Source organism: Dermacentor andersoni, chromosome 2 (assembly GCF_023375885.2).
Source record: "Dermacentor andersoni chromosome 2, qqDerAnde1_hic_scaffold, whole genome shotgun sequence".
NCBI classification, from domain to species: domain Eukaryota; kingdom Metazoa; phylum Arthropoda; class Arachnida; order Ixodida; family Ixodidae; genus Dermacentor; species Dermacentor andersoni.
This window is the reverse complement of record NC_092815.1, coordinates 39,188,455-39,211,134: the sequence shown is the minus strand read 5'-3', so window position 1 is coordinate 39,211,134 and position 22,680 is coordinate 39,188,455. Positions and strand designations below refer to the sequence as shown.

The window sequence follows — 22,680 nt, the reverse complement described above, 5'->3', positions numbered from 1 at the left end:
TGACGCTATATAACAACTGTGCATATTCTTGCAATATTGTTTTATACGTCGATATGTCCTGTACTCACTTCGAGCCGCAACATTACGAGTCTAAAATGCCCGGATATAGTGTGAAGAATAATAGCGTTTTCTTTTTTTTTCGTTTTTTTTTTCTTTTTCTCTCTCTCTTTTTACGATACTCCTATAGCGAAACTCAAGGTTAGTGTGCAGTGAAACGTGTGTAGTCATGGTTGGTGTATAGCATATAACATGTGCAACCTTGGCATGTACAACGAAAAACTCTTATCTGTGCTTAGCGTAACATATACCGTATGTCCCTGCTAATGTTAGCCAAGCTGTTAAAATAAAAAGAAACATTAAAGAAATACATAGTGCAAGATACAATTATGAAGCCCACGGTGTTGACCGAACACCGTACGTCTTCTAACCGTATCGTGCACCGTTTTCTTCCTTTCTGCCTTTTTTTTTATTATAACAGCTTGACTAGCATTAGCCGAAGCACCCTATATGCAACGTATATGTCAAATGGACAGGCGTTTCGCGTTCAAGATCATCGTCCTTACCCCACAAACGCGAACGGTTTCTTATATGTCGCAGACCACTGTTTCCTCTCTGCGCTGTATAGCAGAGTGAATGTCGACCAGCATGGTAAACCAGGAATAAACGGGGATTAATGAACTGGCGAACACGTACGTGTATGTAATCTTTGCATGTAATCAGGTGTGGTTAAAACATGAGGCTGTACATATTTCTTCAATTTGCTTTTCATAGTGAGCGAACAGGGCAAAAGGCGGGAGGCGTGGTAAAAAGACAGGCGCTGACTTTCAACTGAGTTTTTATTACTTAGGTGTGCAAGAATTCATACAATGCGGCAGTCTACGATAGCCATGTACATCCCTTCTACGTTACATGTCCTTGTTCTGCCCCGATTTCACCCCCCCCCCCCCTTCTGCACGAACACACACGTTTTTTGTACATCCGCCGCCTAACGTGAAGATGTTGTGTGCGTTCTTCTCACCTGAGGAAACTTCAGTGCGGAAGAAATTATTTGCTAACGCAGTCATTGCGTTTTTCCTCTGCCACAAATTGCGTCATGTACTGCAATATCCCCATCCTGCGTCATCGTCTTTCATTATGTCACGAACCTTTTCTCCCCAATGTTCTCAAATCGTAGAAACGAGCTTTTTTTTTTTTTTTTTTTTGCGCTTCCTTTTTTTTACTTGCCCACGTCAACAGCAAAACACTTCCTTTCTTTCTTTCTTTCTTTCTTTCTTTCTTTCTTTCTTTCTTTTCAAAGACCGTGACGTTGACTTGGTTAAGTCTAAACCGTTCGGAAAGTTGGACTAATCGAAGCCTGGTGATATATTGGGGCCGCAGCTGCCACGGGCAAAGCACTGCGTACTTCCTCGCGAGCGCTGCTGCTAGTTTCCGTTGCGGTTTTTCTTAAGCAGTGGTCGTTACCTCTTCTGCGGGTTCCCTTCTTTATTCTTCCCTTAGCGCGGGATAATTGTGCTCCTGGTGCATGCGCAAACCGGTTGTAATGCCCTTGACCAGCAACAACAGTCACTGCATTTTCATTTACTTCGTCTTTCTTTCTTTCCTTCTTTCTTTCTTTATCTGATTCGGCGTGCCCGTATGTTTCATTAAAGACCACTAATGTCAGCCGACTTTTGTGGCTGCTTCTTTAGTGAATAATGATGTGTGCAGGCGAAGAAAATAAATTGGGCTGTTCTGCGAACCGAAGTCTCATTGATTTTGCAACGACAACGTCCGGCAAACGGTCACTGTCGCTGACGTCGTGGCAAATGTTCGAGAGCGAGCACTGAGGTGGTACGGACACGTATACATATAACGCGAATATAAACAGGAGCTGTATCGGCAAGAGGGAAAAGGTGGATTGACTCCGACGGCACGTCGATATCGTGGCAGTCGAAAACGTCAAGATTGCCGTGTGTGTGTGTGTGTGTGTGTGTGTGTGTGTGTGTGTGTGTGTGTGTGTGTGTGTGTGTGTGTGTGTGTGTGTGTGTGTGTGTGTGTGTGTGTGTGTGTGTGTGTGTGTGTGTGTGTGTGTGTGTGTGTGTGTGTGTGTGTGTGTGTGTGTGTGTGTGTGTGTGTGTGTGTGTGTGTGTGTGTGTGTGTGTGTGTGTGTGTGTGTGTGTGTGTGTGTGTGTGTGTGTGTGTGTGTGTGTGTGTGTGTGTGTGTGTGTGTGTGTGTGTGTGTGTGTGTGTGTGTGTGTGTGTGTGTGTGTGTGTGTGTGTGTGTGTGTGTGTGTGTGTGTGTGTGTGTGTGTGTGTGTGTGTGTGTGTGTGTGTGTGTGTGTGTGTGTGTGTGTGTGTGTGTGTGTGTGTGTGTGTGTGTGTGTGTGTGTGTTTCCTACAAGTGAAATCTTGAGCATCCCTGGAAAGCTTGCGTGCTTCCAATAATTCCCACGTGGATCCAACTTAACCGTATACCTAGCCCTATTTAACGTGGCCTATACTCTGCCCTACCTTGCCCTGATCGTACGTAATTACAAGTCTCCTCAAGGATTGAATCGCGCTCGCATTGCCAACTGTGAGTTGCGAGATACTAATCGTGATTTTGTTCAAGGCCGCTGGAATTGTTTGTGTGGTGAAAAAGTAAAGAGATTACGCCTAAGGTCACCGCGTCTCCACGAATGATCGTATCAGGTGCAAGTATATGCAAAGTCGATAGATTAATGCAAAGTGCATGCAGAGTCGAGAAGGCGCGTGGACTTCGCGCTGAGTGCGTGTATAAAAAGCTTTTGCTAGACGAGCCCAGGGGAAAAAAAAATCTCCATTGTGCTTGCTCAGCAACGGCTTTTAACACAATGCGCGAGCTGGATAGACGGCTTCTTAGACGTATATTGCTTGGGAAATCCGGAAAGTTGTGCAAGAAGAATTGGTTGAGCAAGGGGCTTTCTTGTGCTGAATATTTAGCTTCTATTTGAACGTACTGAATGTACAGAGGTGTGGCCCTCCTTCTGTCTTTCGCTTTTCGATCAAAGCGAAATTTCCTAATAATGTGACAGCAGTGGAATGCTGTCGAATTCCAACTGCTTGCGTGTAGTGTGCTGCAACCAAGTAGCAACGTTTTTTTTTGTTTTTTTTTTTTTTTTTTTTACATCTTCAAGGGGACTTCACGATATGGCCGGTTGTTTCGAAATACGGAAAATTTTCGCTCTTCCCTGCTCTTCGGCCCCCTTCTGCGTATTGTCGTTATTCTGTGTGCGGCTGATCAGTTTCCCCAATATACACTGAGTTGGCCAGCGTCAGATCTTCCCGGCAACAGGTATACCGTTGAACGCTTGTTCTGTGTCACCTGCGTTATTACCAAACGAACTGTATGAGAAGAACAAGCACACGTCCTTGCTGCGTTTCTGGTTTACATTAATCCGCATTTGCGCGCCATGAGCGGAATTCGATCACGTCAGGCCTTCAAGCCTGATAAGCATTCAAGCTTTATCACCCCTTCCATCATGGGTCGCAATGGTGTCTGAGTTCCGTTCCGTAATCCTTACGTAAAATTGACCAGCTCTGCTGCGCTAACTAGCACTCGTCCTTCCTGCGTCATTTACAAAGACGGATGGTTGCGGATCTCGAGGCTACGCACCATCGCCGCAGCTTATCCACCCCTTGGCGAAAGCAACGGCAGTCGTGAGTTCGCCGGTTAATCTTGTACTCGTATACGATTCAGAGACCTCGGCGTCTTCGCCACTGCGGAGCAGGTTAAATGTCCACTCGAACGATGACGTAATTACGGTGGGCGCAGGCCTTCTCTCTCTCTCTCTCTCTCTCTCTCTCTCTCTCGCTATTTTTTTTTTTCTTTGACCATGTAACCCATGGGGCAGTGTCTGCCGGAGACGGTATTGACGCGGCGCTTCGGGCACGTGGCAGACTTCTACTGCGTATCCTGATCGTCGCGGATGTTCTCGTGAGCAAATTTATAATAGGAGGATTCCTTTCGCTCGATTTTATTTATTTCTCGTCGTCCACCATACACGACTGGCCGATCTCTGTATACGTAGGTGGTGCGCCGCTCGAGCCCCTGTAAAAACTGAAAAAAAAGAAAGGAATGTAATTGGAATATAATTGTTACGTTATCCCCACCAAGGTCAACGTCGACCTCGCGGCGACAACGTCTTTCGTTTTATTGCACTGAATCTTCTTACACGACTTCTATGTTGAAATTGGAGTGACAGTTCTCCTAATTTCGAACGGATTGAATTGTCTTAGATCTGCGCTTCGAAATTGCCCTTAAAATGGGGCGAACTAGAATTGTATGCCTAAAGCCTTGTTCTTTCTTTCTTTTCCTTTTTCTTTTCAGTTCTCTTAGTCTCGATACCTGTGGACAAACCCGTTAGTCTGGAGAACTTGTAGTTACAGGGCGTCTCGCAGCGACTGCGATTGTTCGCTTTGTGTCCAGTCGGCGGGGCCTTCTGTTTCTGCAGCAGGTGTTGGCCGTGCAGTTGGGCTTGCACGTCCAGTGTCCAGCGCCCGCGAGCCTTTCCCCTCTCTTTCGCGTTGACCGCGGGATCGACGTGCCTGTAGACGTGTCTCCGCCGCACCTTACTACATGTCTTGCAAAAGCTCCTGCGTGGGAGCGCGCCGCCCATTGTAGCGCGATTTCATTCGTTGTCCTCCCTGTCATCGGATAAGCCCTGCGGTGTGTGTAATCCGCGCAGTACATTGTTAAAGGCCGAGCCACTGCTCCCTCATACTGTCATGTGCGGCCGGTCATCGCGCCCTGGCTCTTAACAAGTGCACGCGTTACACACTGCAACGGCAGCCGTGACGACTCTGCATGCCTCCCGCCTGCCTCCGCAAGCTGCGCGGTGGTTTGTGCGCTGCCTTCCTACGTTTCCGAGCGATCAACCGCGGCCGGGTGAGTGACGCGTGGGCGTGTGCGTCAAATCTCGCCCGTTTGCCAGAACGCACCGCGACTGCTTTGTTGACCTTTGTTGGTTGTTTAATTACTAATCTCTCGTTCCGTATAGGCCGTGGTAATGAAAATGTTCCGTATTCCAATGCTATTCCTTTTCTTTTTCTGCCCTTCGTCAGAGGTCTGGAGTGCCGCTGTGCACACGTTGTCAAAGGGATCGGCCGACCATGAGCGGTCGGAAGAGTCCTTGCGTTATGCATGCAGGCCTGCGCAGCGCATAGACGTGGATCAATCGCCGGCTGTTTCTTTAATTTTGACCGCGGAGATACTTTATTGTGCGCAGTTTCCTTCAGCGTTGAACGCCGTTTGTGATTGTAGAGATTGAGCTAACTGCTGTATAGACAGTGACTCATCTGTACGGGAAAGCGCCACGTGTACGGGAGTGATTGTGCCGCGGCGTCGTTCATTCTGACTCCTTCGTACGACACGTGTTCATTCATGGATCAAAATCTACGGATACCGCATACTGAACGGGCGCTGAAAGATAGCGTTTTGCATCTTCGCAGCAGCGTGTACTACTACATCGTTGTTTGTCGGGAAAAGGCCTTGGCCGCACTATATATATATATATATTTATATATATATATATATATATGCGCGCGCACACACACACTGCCAGTGACATGATCCGCTAACTAAAGTAGTAGTTTAATCAATCGCTACAACTGACTAGACGATTGTATCTGTCTCAAGACCGAGACAAGCTAGCACCTACTCGCAACTGCTGTTTTGCTGAAGCGCAACTCGTATACGAATATACAGAGAATAACGTGCAAAAGACAAATAAGGCGATATTTGGTCGCGGCGAACATATGCCATATCGCCCAGCTATCCCTGCTTCTGCTGACTGTGGCGCCTACAACTAACGAACACGGTGTTTTCTTTTTATTGCGATAACAATTCTTCCGACAACCAGGCGAATTTTCGCCGTCGCTGTGAAGTCCTGGAGGAGGAAAGAGAAAAGTAGAAGGCAGGGAGGTTAACCAGAATAACGTCCGGTTGGCTACCCTACACCGGGGGAATGGGAAAGGGGAAAACAAAGATCACAGGGAGAGAGAGGAGGGAAGGAAAGAAGGAAATTGCGGCGAGTTCGCTGACGCGTGTGGTCTTACAGAAATCGCGTTAATGGTCACAGATGGTCGCACAAACCCGTCGTCCTTAAGAAACACAAAAGCGCCTTCACCGCTTTATGGGCCGACGGGCGATGGGGGCGGTGTTCTAGCAGCACCTGCACAGAAAGCGGCCGATTGTCCAGTTTTTGGAAAGCTTTGGCAAGTTCTTGTCTCTCTGAGGCATATCTTGGACAGTGGCACAGCAGGTGGTCGATGTTTTCTTCGGTGCCACAGACCTCGCAAGCTGCACTGTCAGTCATTCCAATTAATGTAGAGTATGCCTTTGTGAAGGCCACTCCTAACCAAAGGCGGCAGAGAAGTGCAGCTTCACGTCGAGGAAGTCCGAGTGGAGGTCGAAGTTGCAGGGAGGGGTTTAGTCGATGCAGTCGCGTGAGTCGTAAGTTTGGTGAGTTCCACTCGGTCACTGTGAGACTGCGTGCCAGGTGTCGAAGCTGCTTTGCAGCGTCAGTCCTCGAAAGCGGAATTGAAACGCTGTGCTCTCCTTGATGTGCTGTGCGAGCAGCGTTATCGGCGGAATCATTGCCACTGATTCCACAGTGACCAGGTATCCATTGAAAAACGACCTCGTGACCTTTTTGTTGGACATCATGGTAAAGTTTCACAACTTCGTATGTCAATTGGTCATGACATCCGTGTCGGAGAACTGACTGCGTGCCCTGTAGTGCTGGTTTTGAATCGCAGAACACAGCCCATTTTCTAGGTCTTTCAGAATCAATGAATTCCAGTGCTCGACGCAGGGCCGTTAGTTCTGCCGCCGTTGAGGTCGTGACATGCGATGTCTTGAACCGCAGTGTCATTCCTCGCGTTGGTATAACCACGGCACCAGAAGAACTGCACGACGTAGTCGATCCATCGGTATAGATGTGCACGTGGTTGCTGTACTTTTCGTGCAGAAGAAGTAAGCTCAGCTGTTTTAGAGCAGGGGCCGGTAGATCTGTCTTCTTCTGTAGTCCCGGAATCATTAGATGTACTTGTGGACGGCTCAAACACCACGGAGGAAACGCTGGCTTGGCCGCAGGTGCGTACCCTGAAGTAAACGACGCACGATATGCACTGACAATACTGCTAAAGGTCGAGCAGGGCCTTGCAGCAGTGAGGCTCGCCAAGTGGTGGGAAGGGGTCCTAGCATAATGCCTGAGATGCATCCGCATTGTCTCAACGGTAATGTGCGTCGTGATTGGGTAATCCTGCGCAAGGGCAATGGTTTCAGCCGTTGATGCACTGCGTGGTAAGCCAAGACATATCTTAAGGGCTTGGGCTTGAATACTCTGAATCGTACGCAGGTTAGTCTTGCAGGTGTTGGATATTGCAGGCAGGCTGTATCGCAGGAATCCAACGAACAACGCCATGTAAAGCTGTAACATAGCCTGTATAGATACTCCCCAACTTTTTCCTGCAAGGAACCTGAACAGGTGACAGATAGCAGTATAGCAGTCAGCCGCTTTTTCACGTAACTGACGTGCGGAGTCCAAGACAGGTCTCTGTCAATTATGACTCCCAAGAATCTGTGACTTCTGCTGTATGGTATAAGTTGTCCGTTTATAGATACGCCGTAACCAGACATTGGCTTCCTCGTGAATGCCACCATTGCGCACTTTCCGCACGAAATTTCAAGTCCTTGTTCACGAAGGTAGCAAGATGTCATTGTGGCTGCCTTCTGAAGCCGAGCGCGAAGCTGAAGTCGTGTCACACCTGATTCCCAAATGCAGATGTCGTCCGCATAGATGGGAAGTCCTACCGTGCTTGGCAGGTTGTAAACCAATCCACTGAGGGTGAGATTGAAAAGAGTCGGGCTAAGCACTCCTCCTTGAGGGACTCCTCGGCTACTGTAATGCTCGGATGTCGGGCCATTTTCTGTGTGCACGTAGAATGGTCTCCTCTGTAAGTAGTTGCACACCCACATATACATCTTACCACCAAGTCCGACGGCTTCTAACGTGCTAAGGATGGCTTCATGAGTGACATTATCATAAGCTCCTTTAACATCTAGAAACAGAGCAGCAGATAGTCGCTTACAGGCCTTTTGGTGTTGCACATAGGTTATCAAGTCAACAACACTGTCTGTTGACGAATGGCCCCGTCTGAATCCGGCCATAGCATCTGGATAAATTTCATAGTATTCTAAGTACCATTCCAGACGTGTTAAAATCATTCTTTCCATTGTTTTTCCGACACAGCTGGCTAGTGCGATCGGACGGTATGAGGAAATGTCCAAAGGCGACTTGCCAGCTTTGAGAAGTGGAATGAGGCGAGTTGACTTCCACTCTTGCGGAACTGTACCCGTCTGCCAGGAGTCGTTGTACAGGAGCAAGAGTGCCTTCCGAGCTTGGTCTCCTAGGTTACACAGGGCACGGTATGTAATGCCGTCAGGTCCTGGCGCTGAAGAACGCCTGCACAAAGCCAGCGCAGCTTCTAGTTCTTCCATAGAAAAAGGGCATTCCATGCGGGGATCGCGTGAAAACAGTGGGTGGTCGAGCGTTCCCGTACCCGTTCCATCGGAATTTGCCTCACCAGCAATCTTTCTGCAGAAAGATTCAGCGACGTCAATATCACTACATCGTAGATAAAGTGCCAGAGATTTAAACGGGTGGCGCTGACCAGAGGTTGTGCGAAGTCCACGAACAGTCTTCCATATAAGCGACAATGGCTTTCGCGGATCCAGGGACTCGCAAAAGGATACCCATTGTCGCGAAGCCAGCTTGTTCATTTGACGCTGTATTTTCTTTTGTGCTTGTCTAGCCAATCTCAAGTCATGATTGGACTTCGTGCGTCTGTATCTTCGCTCCGCACGACGGCGAATTGCTCGAAGTTTTGCTAGTTCGATGTCGAAATCGGTGCGGGAAGAACTCCTCGAAAGCAAATGCGTGGTCGTTTGTATGGCATCCTTTATCGCGCCCTGTAGGTTACACGAGGTGCCGTCAGGACAACAGTCTTCCATTATTATTTTGTATTTAGGCCAATCGGTGCACTGGATGGTTCTGGAGGACTTGGAGCTAGTCAAACCTTCGATCTTCAAATAGGTTGGGATGTGGTCGCTGCCCCGTGTTTCTAAATCCGAAAACCAGTGCACTCTTCTCGAAAGCGAACGTGAAACGAAGGTTAAGTCCAAGCAGCTGCTATACGCTGATCCACGCAGATAAGTAGGGCTTCCATCATTTGACAAGCAAAATTCGCGTTCAGAGGCAAAGGACACCAACGCTCTGCCTCTAGAATTAACTTTGGAGCTTCCCCATAGGTAATGGTGGGCGTTAAAGTCACCAGTGAGCACCCACGGCTGTGGAGTCGATGTTAAAATTCCCCGTAGGCGCTCACAATCTAGACGGCTTGCTGGAGATAAATAGGCTCCAAGTATTGTGAACGTGAGCTTTTTCTTTTTCACTGTTAAGCAAACGTATTGATTTGCCTCGTCAGGAGGCACTGGGTGATGTACATAAGTCAAGTCACGGCGTATAAACACAACAACCTTGCTGCACTCTCCGTGGGTAGAGGACATGAAGCACTCATACCCGGATAGTCTGATGGGAGCTGACAGGTTGGGCTCGCAAATCACGATAATGGGGAACTGGTGCGTAAAGACAAATTGTCTAAAGTCGGGCATGCGTGACTTAAGCCCTCTGGCGTTCCACTGAAGGACAGATGCATTCTTGACTTCCTCTTGAAACGACGGCATCTCTCGGGCCGTGGTTTTACCCTAGAGCCGCAAGCACCGGACTCAAGGTGTCCAGCACCTGCAGTGCGCTCTGTGCCGACGGGGTTTTCATGCTGCTCAGTAGAATGCGCATGGCGTCCATAAGTGACTTCAGCATCACTATGACTTGGCGATCCTCAGTCGTCGGCCCATCCGCGCTTCGTGGGGTCATTGAGGGCGGCGCATTTTGATGTGACTCCGAGGCAGGCTGTGTTCGTGGAAGTGCAGGCCACTCTTCAGGAGGCGAGAGTGTTGCCCCAGTCTTCGTTTTCGCACTGTCGCTCTTTGTGGAAGTTGGCGTTGATACGGTAGCCGCTTTGTCGGAAGATGGTGTATATCTTTCAGTAGACGTGACTCTTCGTGCTGCTCTTCGGTGCCGATGTCGTCGTCGCCTGAGAGTAGCGGCAGCCTCTCTGTGTGTTGAATGGTCCCGTACCATACGTTTAAGTATTGCTCGCTCGTTCCTCACCCGCGGGCAATCATTCGATGAGGCCTCATGAGTACCATGGCAGTTAGGGCACTTTAACACAGTTGCGCGACAGGCATCTGCTGAATGAGATTCGGCGCAACGTGGGCAACGTGAAGTCCTGGATATGTATGAGTACATATCTGGGACCGAGAGATCGGTGTCGCCCGGAAATGGCAATCATCGAAGGTATATGTGATGCGCGGAAGCCCTCCGCCAGAGGAGGAGGAGGAGCTCAGCTCAGTTTTCGCGTGCTTTCGCACCACTTCGACAGCGCGATCCGTTTTTTCGAGGAACCGTTTCCCGTTACGGCGTGCCGGCTGTTCTGTTCCTCTGGCTCGCTGCAGCTGAGCGAACACATGACCCGCTTCGTTCTCCTCGGCCGCCTCCCTCTTTCGCTTTCTCTTTGGATATATACTTCGCCGCGCTGGAGAGAGTGTCTTGTGATGACTCACTGACTTTATGGGCAGTTCCCTGCCGAGTTATCGTCCTATTATTGTTTTCTCTTCGAGAATAGCCTCCCTTTGTCGCTGTCTACTTTTCCTTTTGTTCTTTTTTTGTTAGTCCCTACAATTGCGTGGTTTCTCGGGCAACTTTTCTCGTCTTCTTTGCTTCGACGTTACGTGCCGATCAGAGGCGTTCGTGTTCGCCTGCCATCCTGACGCAATAATCCCATGCCAACTCGAATCGGAGGGAGAGACAGGTTGTAAACAATTACAAGGACAGCGAAAACGGGAAGGTAATATTCTTTCGGCGTGTTCCACATTTACGGAATTGTCAGCTCTGGCGTTTTTCTCTTTCACTCTCTTTAATGATTTCTGGCGTCTCTGCGTCGCGTCTCTTCGGCGGAGCCAGCTTGCGGGACCTTGTTCGCCACGCAGGTGCGCTGCTCCTATTTCGTTCGTTCTTTCTTTCTTTCCAGCCTTCACGGTGCGTGGCGTTGTAGGCTCTCTCTCTCTCTCTCTCTCTCTCTCTCTCATTTTCTCTGAACTGGCTCGCCCGAAACTAGCCTGAGCACCTTTCTGGAGCAGTCAGGGATTGATCACCTGCCGCACCTGCACATATATTAGCGAACGCTATGCCCACAGCGCCGAACTTCCCGCTGTTTTGGTAGATGTTGTAAATACTGTGGATAGCGCCTCGTTTCTTAGCCTCGCTGTTCTTTCCCTCTCTGCTGTTTTGTCCCATAATTTTGATGCCCCATATTTTCTCTCGTCGATCTTTGTCGACGAGGCAGTTAAAGTGCGGCCGGCAAAATCCTTCTCCCTCCCCCCCCCCCCCCCCTTTTTCTTTTTGCCTCTAACAACCGCTAGTACATTAAAATACCGCTTGCCACGCGGAGTTGTTCTTCTTCCTCTTTGTTCTCTTCCCATTCACGCGCAATACGCGCAGGCCGACGACATTTTTGTTCTCCCTATTGTCCTTTTGTGTCGTGCATGTGAGCTGGCGCAGACGTGTCACGCGCCCTGACCGCACGCCCTCGGTTCGGCGCCGACAGCACACGTGCGAGCGGTTGGTGGGCAGCGCGTGCGATAGTCCTGTCGGCGACTCGCGCACGCAAGCTTAATAAGCTTAATAAGAACACCAGCTCGTTAAAAGGGCGCCAAAGAGCAAAAGCCTGAACGGTTTCCGCCGGAGCTGTATATAGTGGGATGCTCATTGCGAGCAGGGTTTCCAGCAGGAAACACGACATATGTTCAGGGAACGGTGTGTTTGCCAATTCCCTGCTGTCTATGTCAGCGTATTCCGCTGTAAATTTTGATTGGAACGTTAAATCACATTTAGACTGGTGAAGTATGTAATACCGTTAAAGGAAGGAAAAAGTAGAGAAGGAAAGGCAGGGAGGTTAACCAGTTTAGCGTAACCGGCTTGCTACCCTACACATGGGAGAGGGATGGGGGCGATGAAAGATGGGGAAGGGGGGGAGAGAGAGAGAGAGCACATAGCACAGAATACCGTTAAAATAATAATACCGTTAAAACTGTCTTCATCGCTAGACGGGGGAAAAAATGATTACTGCGGCAGAAAATTAAGACCGAACTTCCATTCGAATTCGCTTCTACTGAATTCGGCGGCGTTGTACGTCAGTGGGACGTCACGGATTTCAAACTTTTTTTTTTCCCTCTCCTGCTTTCGCTGACCTGGCTCAAAAAGAAGTTCCGTATAAACAATTGCCGAGCCGAGTATTTGGTTCTTTAAGGATGCAATGTAGTCCTTCCTTATCCACAATCAACTGACTAGACCGGGAGAGGCGCTATTCAAATCCATGACGTCACGGTAAGCTAGTGCGGGAACTTCGGAGCGGTGTCGCCACCAGTCATTGCTTCTTGCGCCTTTTTTCCGGCTTGCCAATTCCTAATCCTGAGATAGGAGCGGCCGACTCGCCAGTGCTGGATGGCAGTCTATCAATACGACTCATTATTGTTCCCTTTACTGCTGACTCTGATTGTTCTAATCATCGTATAAAGCCCGTCTCGGGGAACTTGTTTGATTTTAAAACCATGAATGTGCACCGTTACATATATAAAGAATCTATCGCATTCATATTAGCGCAATCGAGGGTGCTGTTGCCGTTGGTTCGTTTCATTTGACATCGCTAACTTGTCCATCAGGTTTGCGTTACGGAGAAATAGAGAGAGACATAACTGAGACAGGCGATCGCGTGCGCTTCAGCTGTCCGCTTTATTTCGATACTCAAAGCTCGGTGGCTGTGCTTGTGCAACGTCCGCGCAGAAAGTCGGTCTGCGATTCCACTTATCTTTTTTATTCCAAGTCGCCTGCTGTATGTACAAATATTTTAGCTGATGCAGCTGGCCTCACAGTGCGCCATTCGATTTACCGCCTGTGACCATATATCGTTCGTCGCCTTTCCGTCTTCGCTCTGCTGTGAAGAAGCTTATATCGAACCACGTCCAGCCGGCTTCGCTGCACGATTAGATGCGCACACTAACCGTTGTTGCGATTGGTACTTGCAGCCTGTGTGTCCTGGTCAACCAACGTTTTTCTTTTTTTTTCGAGTTACATAAGTCATTTGCACTATACATCTGTTCGGGCCATGGCTAGTTATTTGTGATCATCTAATAACAGTGCTTAAAAACGTATGCATCTTTGTTGTTTAATACGCGCTGTGATTAGACGTGTTTCGCAGTGCATTACTGTAAACAGAAACGGTTGGTTGTGTCGCTGAATGTGATCACGTGAGCAGACTTGTCATTAGCAATATGGGTGATAACAACTTCCATTCTTTATTGTCTGCAACAAAATATTATTTTAAACAAAATATCGATCTCCCAGATTTTTTATGCATGGTAAAAAAAAATCAATAAATAAACCTTGGCTCTTGCTCCGAACAACTAATACATGAGACATAGCGAAGCTTATATAAGGGAGTTATCGCAGCTTTCAGTAGTCCGAGGGTTCTGTTTTGCCAATACCCAAGACTTTGAAAATGCGAAACTATAACGGTGCAATTCATTCGCTATATACACCAGAGTCTCTTAATACATTTTTAAGGAGCTCTGGCTATACCCAAGCTTTTTCACATGTTCCTTAAATATCATTTTAAAGAAAGAAAGAAACTAACGGTACTGCACGATCGTACTCATAAGAACCGGTGCTGAAATTCATCTTAGCCTAATGAGCTCTTGTGCGATCAATATCCTTAAAGTGTGGATTTATGATATATATTCACACGGTAAAATTGATTTGATAACTCTTGATGATTGCGTTTCGAAGCAAATTCGAGGCTACGATGCAAGCTGCGCTGCTGCATGGCTGCTCATTGATTGACCTTTGATGCCAACCACGTCGCCGCCCGAGAGCCATTGGGGCAGCTTCCCTGTTTAAAGCTTCTTATCTTTAATTTTCTTGTGTCTTTGTCAAGAACAGTTCGTCACTATGTATGGCTGCCCTTTAGTGCTACGGCCAGCGACCTCTGCTCTAGCGATATATAGTATTCTGTGTTTGCGCGTATACGTGCTACCCCGTTTACGGCTCGTTAAGAAGTGAGCGGTTGTCGTGTTCCTTTTGGCTAAGGGCCGATTTACGCTCGAGCCGCCCATCGCCGCAAGCCGCACCGCACGCTTGCGGTCGCGCGAAGAATTGCACGCATCCAGCACTTGTGCACAAATTACCATTTACACTGTGTGCACAGTGTATACCTTACACATTGTAAACCGAAATTTGTGCAAAATTGTTTGATACGTGCAATATTTCGCGCGACCGCACGCGTGCGGTGCGGCTTGCGGCGATGGACGGCTCGAGCGTAATCGGCCCCAAGGCTGTCGGCATCGCCTTGTCATAAGCTTTCACTCTGTTTATTTTGTGGCCTCCCAATTATAGCTACCGCACTAGTATATAGCATATATAGTAGCAGTTACTGTACCGCGACTCCGAAGAAGTGGCAGGCACGTTTTGCATTAGCATCGCTTATAGTATACGTTAGAGGACGCGGCCACCTGAAATTGCGTTTTTCTTTTCGTACCAGAGTCAAAAATAGCTCAACTAGAGGAAGCGAGCGCTGCGAATTGAGACCTTGCGGCACGATTACACCCCCGTTTCTTATACCCTAGCTTTGAACGTGCAATCGTGTTGCCTACGCGTGCTGTGAGGCAAACCGCGTGCTCAGTGTATAGTATATATAACATGCTCCGCGGCTATAGGAAATGAGATATAAAAGGTCTCACGTCTAGATTGGAAACTTGCCAGACCCAGCTGCTCGACGTGTTATGACCGCCGAGCGCGGGTTCTTGACGAATAATAAACATGGAAGGCAGAATTGCGAATGCTTGCTTGCTGAGCTCGCTTCCTTTTCTTTGTTTTTTTTACCGAGAGTCTTCGAGATTACCCGCGCGCGCGCGTGCTAACATGCAGGAGAAGTGTGAGACACGGAAACAACTCGGTAAAAAAAGCGTTTGCCCCTCCTTGAATGAAAGAGCTTTTATGTAGGCTTTGTGGTGGCGGCGGTTTTCTCGCCTCTGGACTTCGTCTACCTTTATCTGCCTGGCGATTCCCGGTCGGTTTGGATTCACAGAAAGCGGCGGTCTCTTGTGTCATGGAGACCTTTGTTTCGTCTTAATAGGACTGCCCGTCCACGTTAATGAATATGTGCGGGACTTTTTTTAGCTCCGCGGCGAAGACTGCAATCGTGAGCGGGAAGATAATTGCGGTGAATCTTTTCTGCCACTTAAACGCGCCGTTCGCCTTCTCATCAGCAGTGTGCAGAGCAAGTGCGCGAGTCAGCTTCTTAATGACAGGAAAAAATTAAGTAGAAAAAGACAAAAAATTTGACCGCCCGGCTGTCGAGACGACAGCCGCGAATTCAACGATAATTTAGCGTCTGTCAGCGTTTTTTTTTTTTTCTTTTCATACTGGCGTTCGAAAACTTTTATGTTAAAGATGTAAATTTTTTTTATTCTCTGGCCGCAACTTTTCAATGCATGTTGTGTGGCCGTAGCTTGTGCGGTGTGGTTGAGGATACTTAAATTGAGTCGTATATTTTCGCGACGTTGTTCTCACGTTGGCTTCGTTATTACCAGCCCCCTCACGATTGGCTCACGCCGTTGCTATCGCACGACACGGTCCAATGGCAGCGTCCGTCGGGGGGGGGGGGGGGGTGCTTTTAACCAAAACGAGAAAGAGAAAGCGGAAAGGCGTGGTGGAGTTGGCGAGAGAGAGAGAGCGAAAAAAGAGAAACCACTGGTTTACGACTCTCAGCCGGTTCGCTCGGTTCGACCAGTCAGGGTTAAATTTCGTTTACTGTCAAACCAGTTGCGAGGTCGGAAGAGGAGCAATAAAATCTTAAGAGGGGCTATGCGGCGAGAGGGCCACGCACAAAGGATTGACTCCTGCACCCTCCGTTGCTCCCTAGGAGTGCAAGGCGTGGAGAAGGGGAAGCGCAGTGCGAGCGGCGGCAGTGCTGTGTTGCTTGTGCGAGTGTGTGCGTGCCCGCGTGCGCTGCCGGGCAGCAGGCGGCGCGCGAGCGTCGCCTTGTCGAATTCTGCTGCCGGGCAGGTCACGTGCTCGCGCTGGACTAGTCGCGGCGCTCCCCTCTGCGAAAGCAATGTCGTCTGCTAGCCAAGCACTTCGCTCGGGCTGAGCTCAGGCACGCTCCGCGAACGAAAGTGCGTGAGCGACTTCGAGCGTTGTTGAATTGTTCTGCGAATGACTTACACCGGGCAGCTGAGCTTCTCTCGGCGGGCGTAAGTGAGAGACGCTTGTAAAGAAATCGGGGAAAGGTCCTGTCGAAGAATAGCCGGCAGGCCGGATGAGGCGAGTGGGGTGCGCACTGGAACTCCGGCGCGATCGCTGCGGCGGTGGCGCGATCCTGTTTCTCCTCGCTCTCTTATCGAGTGAGGAGGGCAGGAGAAGGGAGGCCTCGGCAACAGCGACGAAGGAGCAGCCAGCCGGCGCTTCAGCCAACGGGGCGCCTCTGCTGCGTTCGCTCCTTCTCCTCCGGAGGCGGCGAAAGAGAGCGCGCCGTGCCAAAGACGCGCGTGGGCGAGGGCCAGTGAGTGAGAGAGGTAAAAAAAAAAAGAAAACCCTGCGGAGAAAGTTTTGTCGCGTTGCCGTTGTTGCGTTCGGGGAGAGAGGAGAGCGCGGTGTGACGGGGCGCGGTGTGAGCTGTGCTTGTGTGTTGCTTGGTGGCCGCGGGAAGAGCAAGAGCAGCAGCAACCGCGTTTTCTTTACCTGCGGTGCGCGCGTGGCTGTGCGCAGGCGGCGCTGACGTTCCACCTGCCGGACGGGGGCACCCAGCGCATGGTGGTCGAGGAGAACCTCCGCTGCATCGACCTGTGTCATCTGCTGACGCTCAAGCTGAACGTGGCCCGATCGCCCACCTGGACGCTCGTCGAGAGGATCGCGGAGCCGAGGATCGGTGAGTAGCACTCTCTCTATTGGCTCCACTCAAACTTAGTCAACCCACTGTTACTCGTAAACGTGTATTAGAAGTTGTCCAAGTCTTGAGATCGGCGCGTTGTTGTCCTCGCGACTCTTGTTGACATGGGCGCCGCAGGAGAGCTCGCGCATTGGACAGGGCGAGAGAGGAGCGTGGTCGATATTTCACGGACCGTTAGTTCCGTACTGAGATTGAGGACTCACTTCTTTTTTTATTCAGTGTAGGCGTCTCGAAGAGTACAGAAGATTTCTTCTTAGCGCTTTACTGCGTCGGGCTACTATTTCCGCGCGATTTCCTTTTACCGTGAGTCCTCGCTTTCGCTCAGTAATGGAGAAGATGCGCTTATATATGCGGCATTGTCGGTCGCCGTGCTCCATTTATTACTCGTCATTCCTTGTTTCTGGTGCCCCTCTACGTCTTCCAAACTGCCTTGCTCTCTCTAAAAATTCACCTCTTCTTCATTTCGCTTCTATGTCGCTCTCCAATTTGCAGGCAAATTTGAAGCTGACACTTTCTGCAGCCGCTTTAGCAAACCCTTCGCATGGTTGTCGTGTCGCACGCACTCTGAAAATTGTCCTTGAAGACCGTCAGCATAATTCTTTTTGCATTCATTCATTCATTCATTCATTCATTCATTCATTCATTCATTCATTCATTCATTCAATTCTCCGATTTATCTTGCCCGTGCAAAACGAAATAAACGAACTAAAGCAGACAACAGCAGTATTTCGCCCATATGTGTTCGCTGTCTCCATGGGTGCTTGTTCTTTCTTTCTTTCTTTCGCGTAAGCGTCACGTTTCTCGCTGGTCGTTTGAAGCGGTGAATAAAGGCGTGCGGTCGAGGTCTCGAAACGACATCTGCATGTCGTGATCCAGGCTGCGCGTTCCAACTAAAAGCTGCCTCCTAAGACGCGTTGTACCTAAATGTTTAAAAAGAAAAGAAAGAAAAAAGAAGTAAAGCTGACCAAAGGCGCGCACTATATGCGCACGCGTGAAGTGATGTGCACAATGCACAATAAAAACTAAACCTATGCACACGTACGCAAATACTGTAAAAGATAAACCTCAAGCAAATAATACAAAAATCTACAAATCAAATTAATTGTATACATGTTGACGTCCACATGGAAATACCGTAGGGGCAAGTCAAACCACACATGTTTATAGGGCATTTCCAGGGACTCTAGCTGCAGAAAATAGCACCTCTCTCCAAATCGTTCAACGTTGGCGCGGAATTTGAGCAGTTTTCGACGTATCTAACTGCGAAACGAATACCGGCGCAATGTGCATTGCGGTGGTGCTTCCCTTATTTTCCTTCTAGCCACGCAGCATATCTGGCAAAAAAATTTTAATCGTCAAGTCCTCGTATGCGGTGACTTTAAAAATTATCCGCGTAATGTATTGTAAGGCATTATTCATCGTGATTATGTGCGCTTATACTTAAGCACATGCGGCGCTTTTTGTTGGAACGTCCATTTCTGCGCGCCCAAAGGTATTGAGAGATCGGCGGGCTTGTGGTTTGTCGTTGCATCTCATGTATACGAAGGTGGACGTCTTGCAGTCAGAATTGTGTTATCTGCGAAACTCTCATTAGGAGAAAAGAGAGAATAAACTATACAAAAGAGCACACGAGCGTAGTTAGTTCCTCCGCCCTGCAGTGGATCGATGCACGGTCCCCTCAGTCCAGGATTCCAGGGGCTTTATAATACCCGCGTCACACGGGTATTATAAAAGTGGCCGCCAGAGGCGTATTAAGCGGTGTTTGGTTTTTTGTACAAGAATGTAACTTCTAATTACGCTCGTAGCTACTATAGTTAACGCCCCTTCCATAAAAATATTATTCAATATACTTGACGCAAAAAAAAAGTGCACCTCGTTAAAAGTCAAAGTGCGCTCGCTAAACATAGCAGCGATGACAGCGACGCCAGCCACCCTGTTCTTATCTCTGTTTTCTGCCGAGTTGACTCTGCTTTCTGCACCCCGAACAGCTGCAAGCTGTACTAAAACGCAGCATATCGTGTGCGGCGGTCTGCTGAGTTTTCCTTTTTATTTGGTCTATTGTGCGGGTGTCAGTCATGGGGAGACCACACCGACCACTGCGCGATTAGCACGACAAAGGCCGCGTTTACATGAACCCGACGCGAGCGGCGGGTCGAATCGGAAATCGTGCTGACCGAGCCCGACGCGACCGCGTTTACGTGAGCTCGCTTCTGGCGAGTCTGGACAACGACGGCACACAGCGTCGCGAGCTGAGACACGAACGCGTTCGAACTGTTGCTTCCGGTACCCGCTGCCGTCTGCAACAGCTCTATTTCGTGGGTCTTATCGCTACGATGAGGTTGCACTGCACGCACAGTGATATGTGTTGTCCTTGTCCAGATACTATACTGTATTCCCGCTGCCGGCGCGTAAATCACGAGGTCCCAGTGTTCCCGCGCAAGTCTCGGGGAGGGCGGACCGGACCCGTCCGCTTTTACGTGCACGCTGCCAACGGGTCGGGCTGGGTCAACCTATATGCCCCATGCAGTCGGGCTAACACACAGCCCGACTCGACGCTTGTTCAGTCCGGCCGGCTAGCATTTACATACATGAACTCGGCAGGCATATTCCAGCCCAACGAGCCGACTCGACCCGATAGTCGGGTCGAGTCGGTTGTCGGGTTCATGCAAACGCCCTGAAAGACAAGAAAAACATGGCGACAAGCGGCCGTCGAGAGTACTGTGCAGCAGCGAGCAAACTGTTGCCGAATAGGGCTTAACTTTTATTTAATTCAATAGAAACGTTCTGAACACACGCAACATTAATTTTAATCCAAACAACAAACAAACTACCAGTTTTGCAACCAACAACAAATATGGGCACGAGAGTATACTACTCCCTTAATTCAGCTGCCGAAGGAGATCGCCGATCTCCCTTGGCCAAAATGTCCGTTGAACTGCCTCGGCGGAAGGGCGACCGTGTGACACCGAGTGCATCTCCTTCGAGATAATGAGGACGAACGTCAAATTGAGTTTGCGGGTGCCCGTGTGGCAGGGGTATTATATAGCTGCCCTTCTCACTCGGTTGACCAGGTTGAGCAGATCCTTCGAGCCAAACAGTTGGTGTATTGTCGTATATTTAGTAATTTAGTATACGTATCGATAGTTATTGCGACGCTTACCAAGTGAATGGGATGCTAATATATATATGTGACAACTGGCAGCAAAATGGGGTAGGGGTGGGGGAATCAAATTCCTTGTGTAATATTGCAGCGTATGCGCATCTCGTTCTCTAGCATGTGATTGCATGCATTGGCTAGACGAAATTTATAATAACTAATTTTACTTTGTGTAAGCGTACGACTCTACCTCTTTTTTATTCTTTTTTTTATTTTCTTTAAAACCGTTGCGCCGAGCAAAATTCGAGAACTAGTCATCCTATACAACCGTAACCGTTTTTGTTTGCCTCTCTCTCTCTCTCTCTCTCTCTCTCTCTCTGCGTTGAATTATCGCGTGAGTTGCATTCATTCAGCCTCCATAAAATTTTATTCCAGTCGTTAAGTGTTCGCGATCTCAATGAGCGGCAGATGTTTCCCTCGCCGTCCCACCAGACTGCCGCGGCGAAGGAGCCAGCCTTTCGCTTAGCAACAAGTCGAAGCTGGGTAGAAGGTAAATAATAATAAAACAGAAAAGAGCAACGCAAGGATGCAGCTTCGAATACCGACCGCCTTCCACGTTCGCCGCAGGCACTGAGCGAAAATAGGCATAGAACAGCGCGCAGCAGTAAAAAAGCCCGAGTAGTGTTATCCGCCATGCTCTTGCGCGCTTTCCCGCGTTCCTCTCTCCTGCAGCGCCGTCGAGTATTGAAAACGCCTCTTCCGTTTTCCACTGGTGGCGGTCTGTTCCTTCTTAAAAGCCGCTCTGTTTATAATCTGCCTGCGGAGGCGCCGCCCGGTTCGCTTTTGCCACTAAAAACAGCAAACGCTCGCCGAAGCGGCTCGCGCTCTTCACGCAACACTTTCCCCTGCCTCCTCGTCCTCCTCCCCGTTTACATGTAGAGAGAGAGAGAGAGAAAGAACCTGCCACTCAGCTGCGGCGGCTTCCCGTTCCGTCTCCTGCCAAAGTCACATGCCCGATCAGCAGTAGCCGCAGAGCTCCGTCGTTCCTCTTTGCAGCTGCTGCTGCTGCGTGCTGCATGCTTTAGCCCGGCTTATGCATCGTATAAGCTTCCTTCGCGTCGAAGTTTGGAAGTCGGAGCTTTGAAGGGCTTTCTTCACGCGGAAGGACGTTGGGAAAACAGTTTGAAGGAGATTGGAAAGAACGGGGGGGGGGGGGGGAGGTGGAAACACGCCAAGGATTTTCTTGCGCACTCGCCGTCCGTGGACAGATGAAGTTGGCTTCCTCTTCCCACTACGCTCCTCTGCAGTGGAAGGAAAACGAAAAGCAATTAAACGACCTTACAGAGAGTGCCTGCGTTAGGCTGTCTTCCAAATTGGGGTCCGAAGATGGGTTTTCGCTGCCCGCATAGGGCGTTGCGACAACACAGCCCGAACAGAACAGAAACGAGCTTTCCGTTTGTTTTTGTTTTTGTTTTTTCTTGCTTGCTTGCTTTTTTTTTTCCCCTCCTTGCTAAGTTTGTTTGTGGAGCAAACAAGCACAGTTGCGGCGAAGGACTGGTGGGGAGGGGGAAGGGGGGAGTGTAAAGGTTAATAAATTTTGCGGAACGGCATTTTAAGGTTAACAAAAGTTTACCGCGCTTTAAAAGGGGCAACATGTTGGCGATAAGATTCCGAAAGTGTAGTGAAATTTTGCTCTTTCCTTTTGCAGCTGTTGTAAGAGTTTGTTGGAAAGAACGGAGGAGGCCGCAGGTGTAGCAGCGCGACGCGATCGCAGCGTGCGGAGGCTGCCTCGAACTTTGCGAGCCGTGGATGGATTCGTGCAGTTGTTTCGCCGACATTTTATTTCGACTCGGAGCTTGCACAATGTCCTTCTTGTTACTCAGGCTTTCTTTACAACTTCCACGTTACGGGATTCGCTTTTTCCTCCTTGTGACGAAAGAAGCAGCTATCGGGTATGCTTTATAGCATACCTGCTAACTCTTCCGATTTCACCTTAATGCTTACGGATTCGGGCAAGTTCTATGCCCTTTAAGAATGTTTCGTCAAGCTTCCCGAAAAAAAAAAAATTCTATTCGCGATAAAGTATCGCTCGTCGGTCTCCGGCGATATCTTTGGAAGTCTTCCATAACCGTTAAAGGACGCCGCGGAGGGGTGCCTGAATGGCGCAACTTTATTCAGACTAGTTCCTGAAGCAGGTGAAATCGGCAACAACAAAATCGCTGGAAAGTCACTGTTATCGAACAACAGTGTATTGCTTGTCAGTTTGTGCTATTCCATAGTTGCTGCTGATCGAGTGCTGCGTATAAAGGCGTGTGCATCTCCTAGGATGTGTGTCCCCAGGGAAAACTCTAAAAAGAGAAAGAAGGAAATAAGTGTGTGCTGTTGTTTCCCTAATTTAAGGCCAGCACTAAGGCCCAGCGAAGAAGAGCGCTTGCTCACCTAAGGATCGTTGTTGATCC

The 22,680-nt window shown here is 49.1% G+C and overlaps 1 protein-coding gene across 1 annotated transcript in view; it reads left to right on the top strand.

The window, feature by feature from the left end:
* Nucleotides 1–22,680, top strand: part of LOC126542433 (growth factor receptor-bound protein 14-like) — a 221,745-nt gene that overhangs the window by 177,191 nt on the left and 21,874 nt on the right. Inside the window, exon 4 of the mRNA XM_050189497.3 lies at nucleotides 16,944–17,103. Coding sequence (XP_050045454.1) covers nucleotides 16,944–17,103 — 160 coding nt within the window. The remainder of the gene's footprint in view (nucleotides 1–16,943; nucleotides 17,104–22,680) is intronic.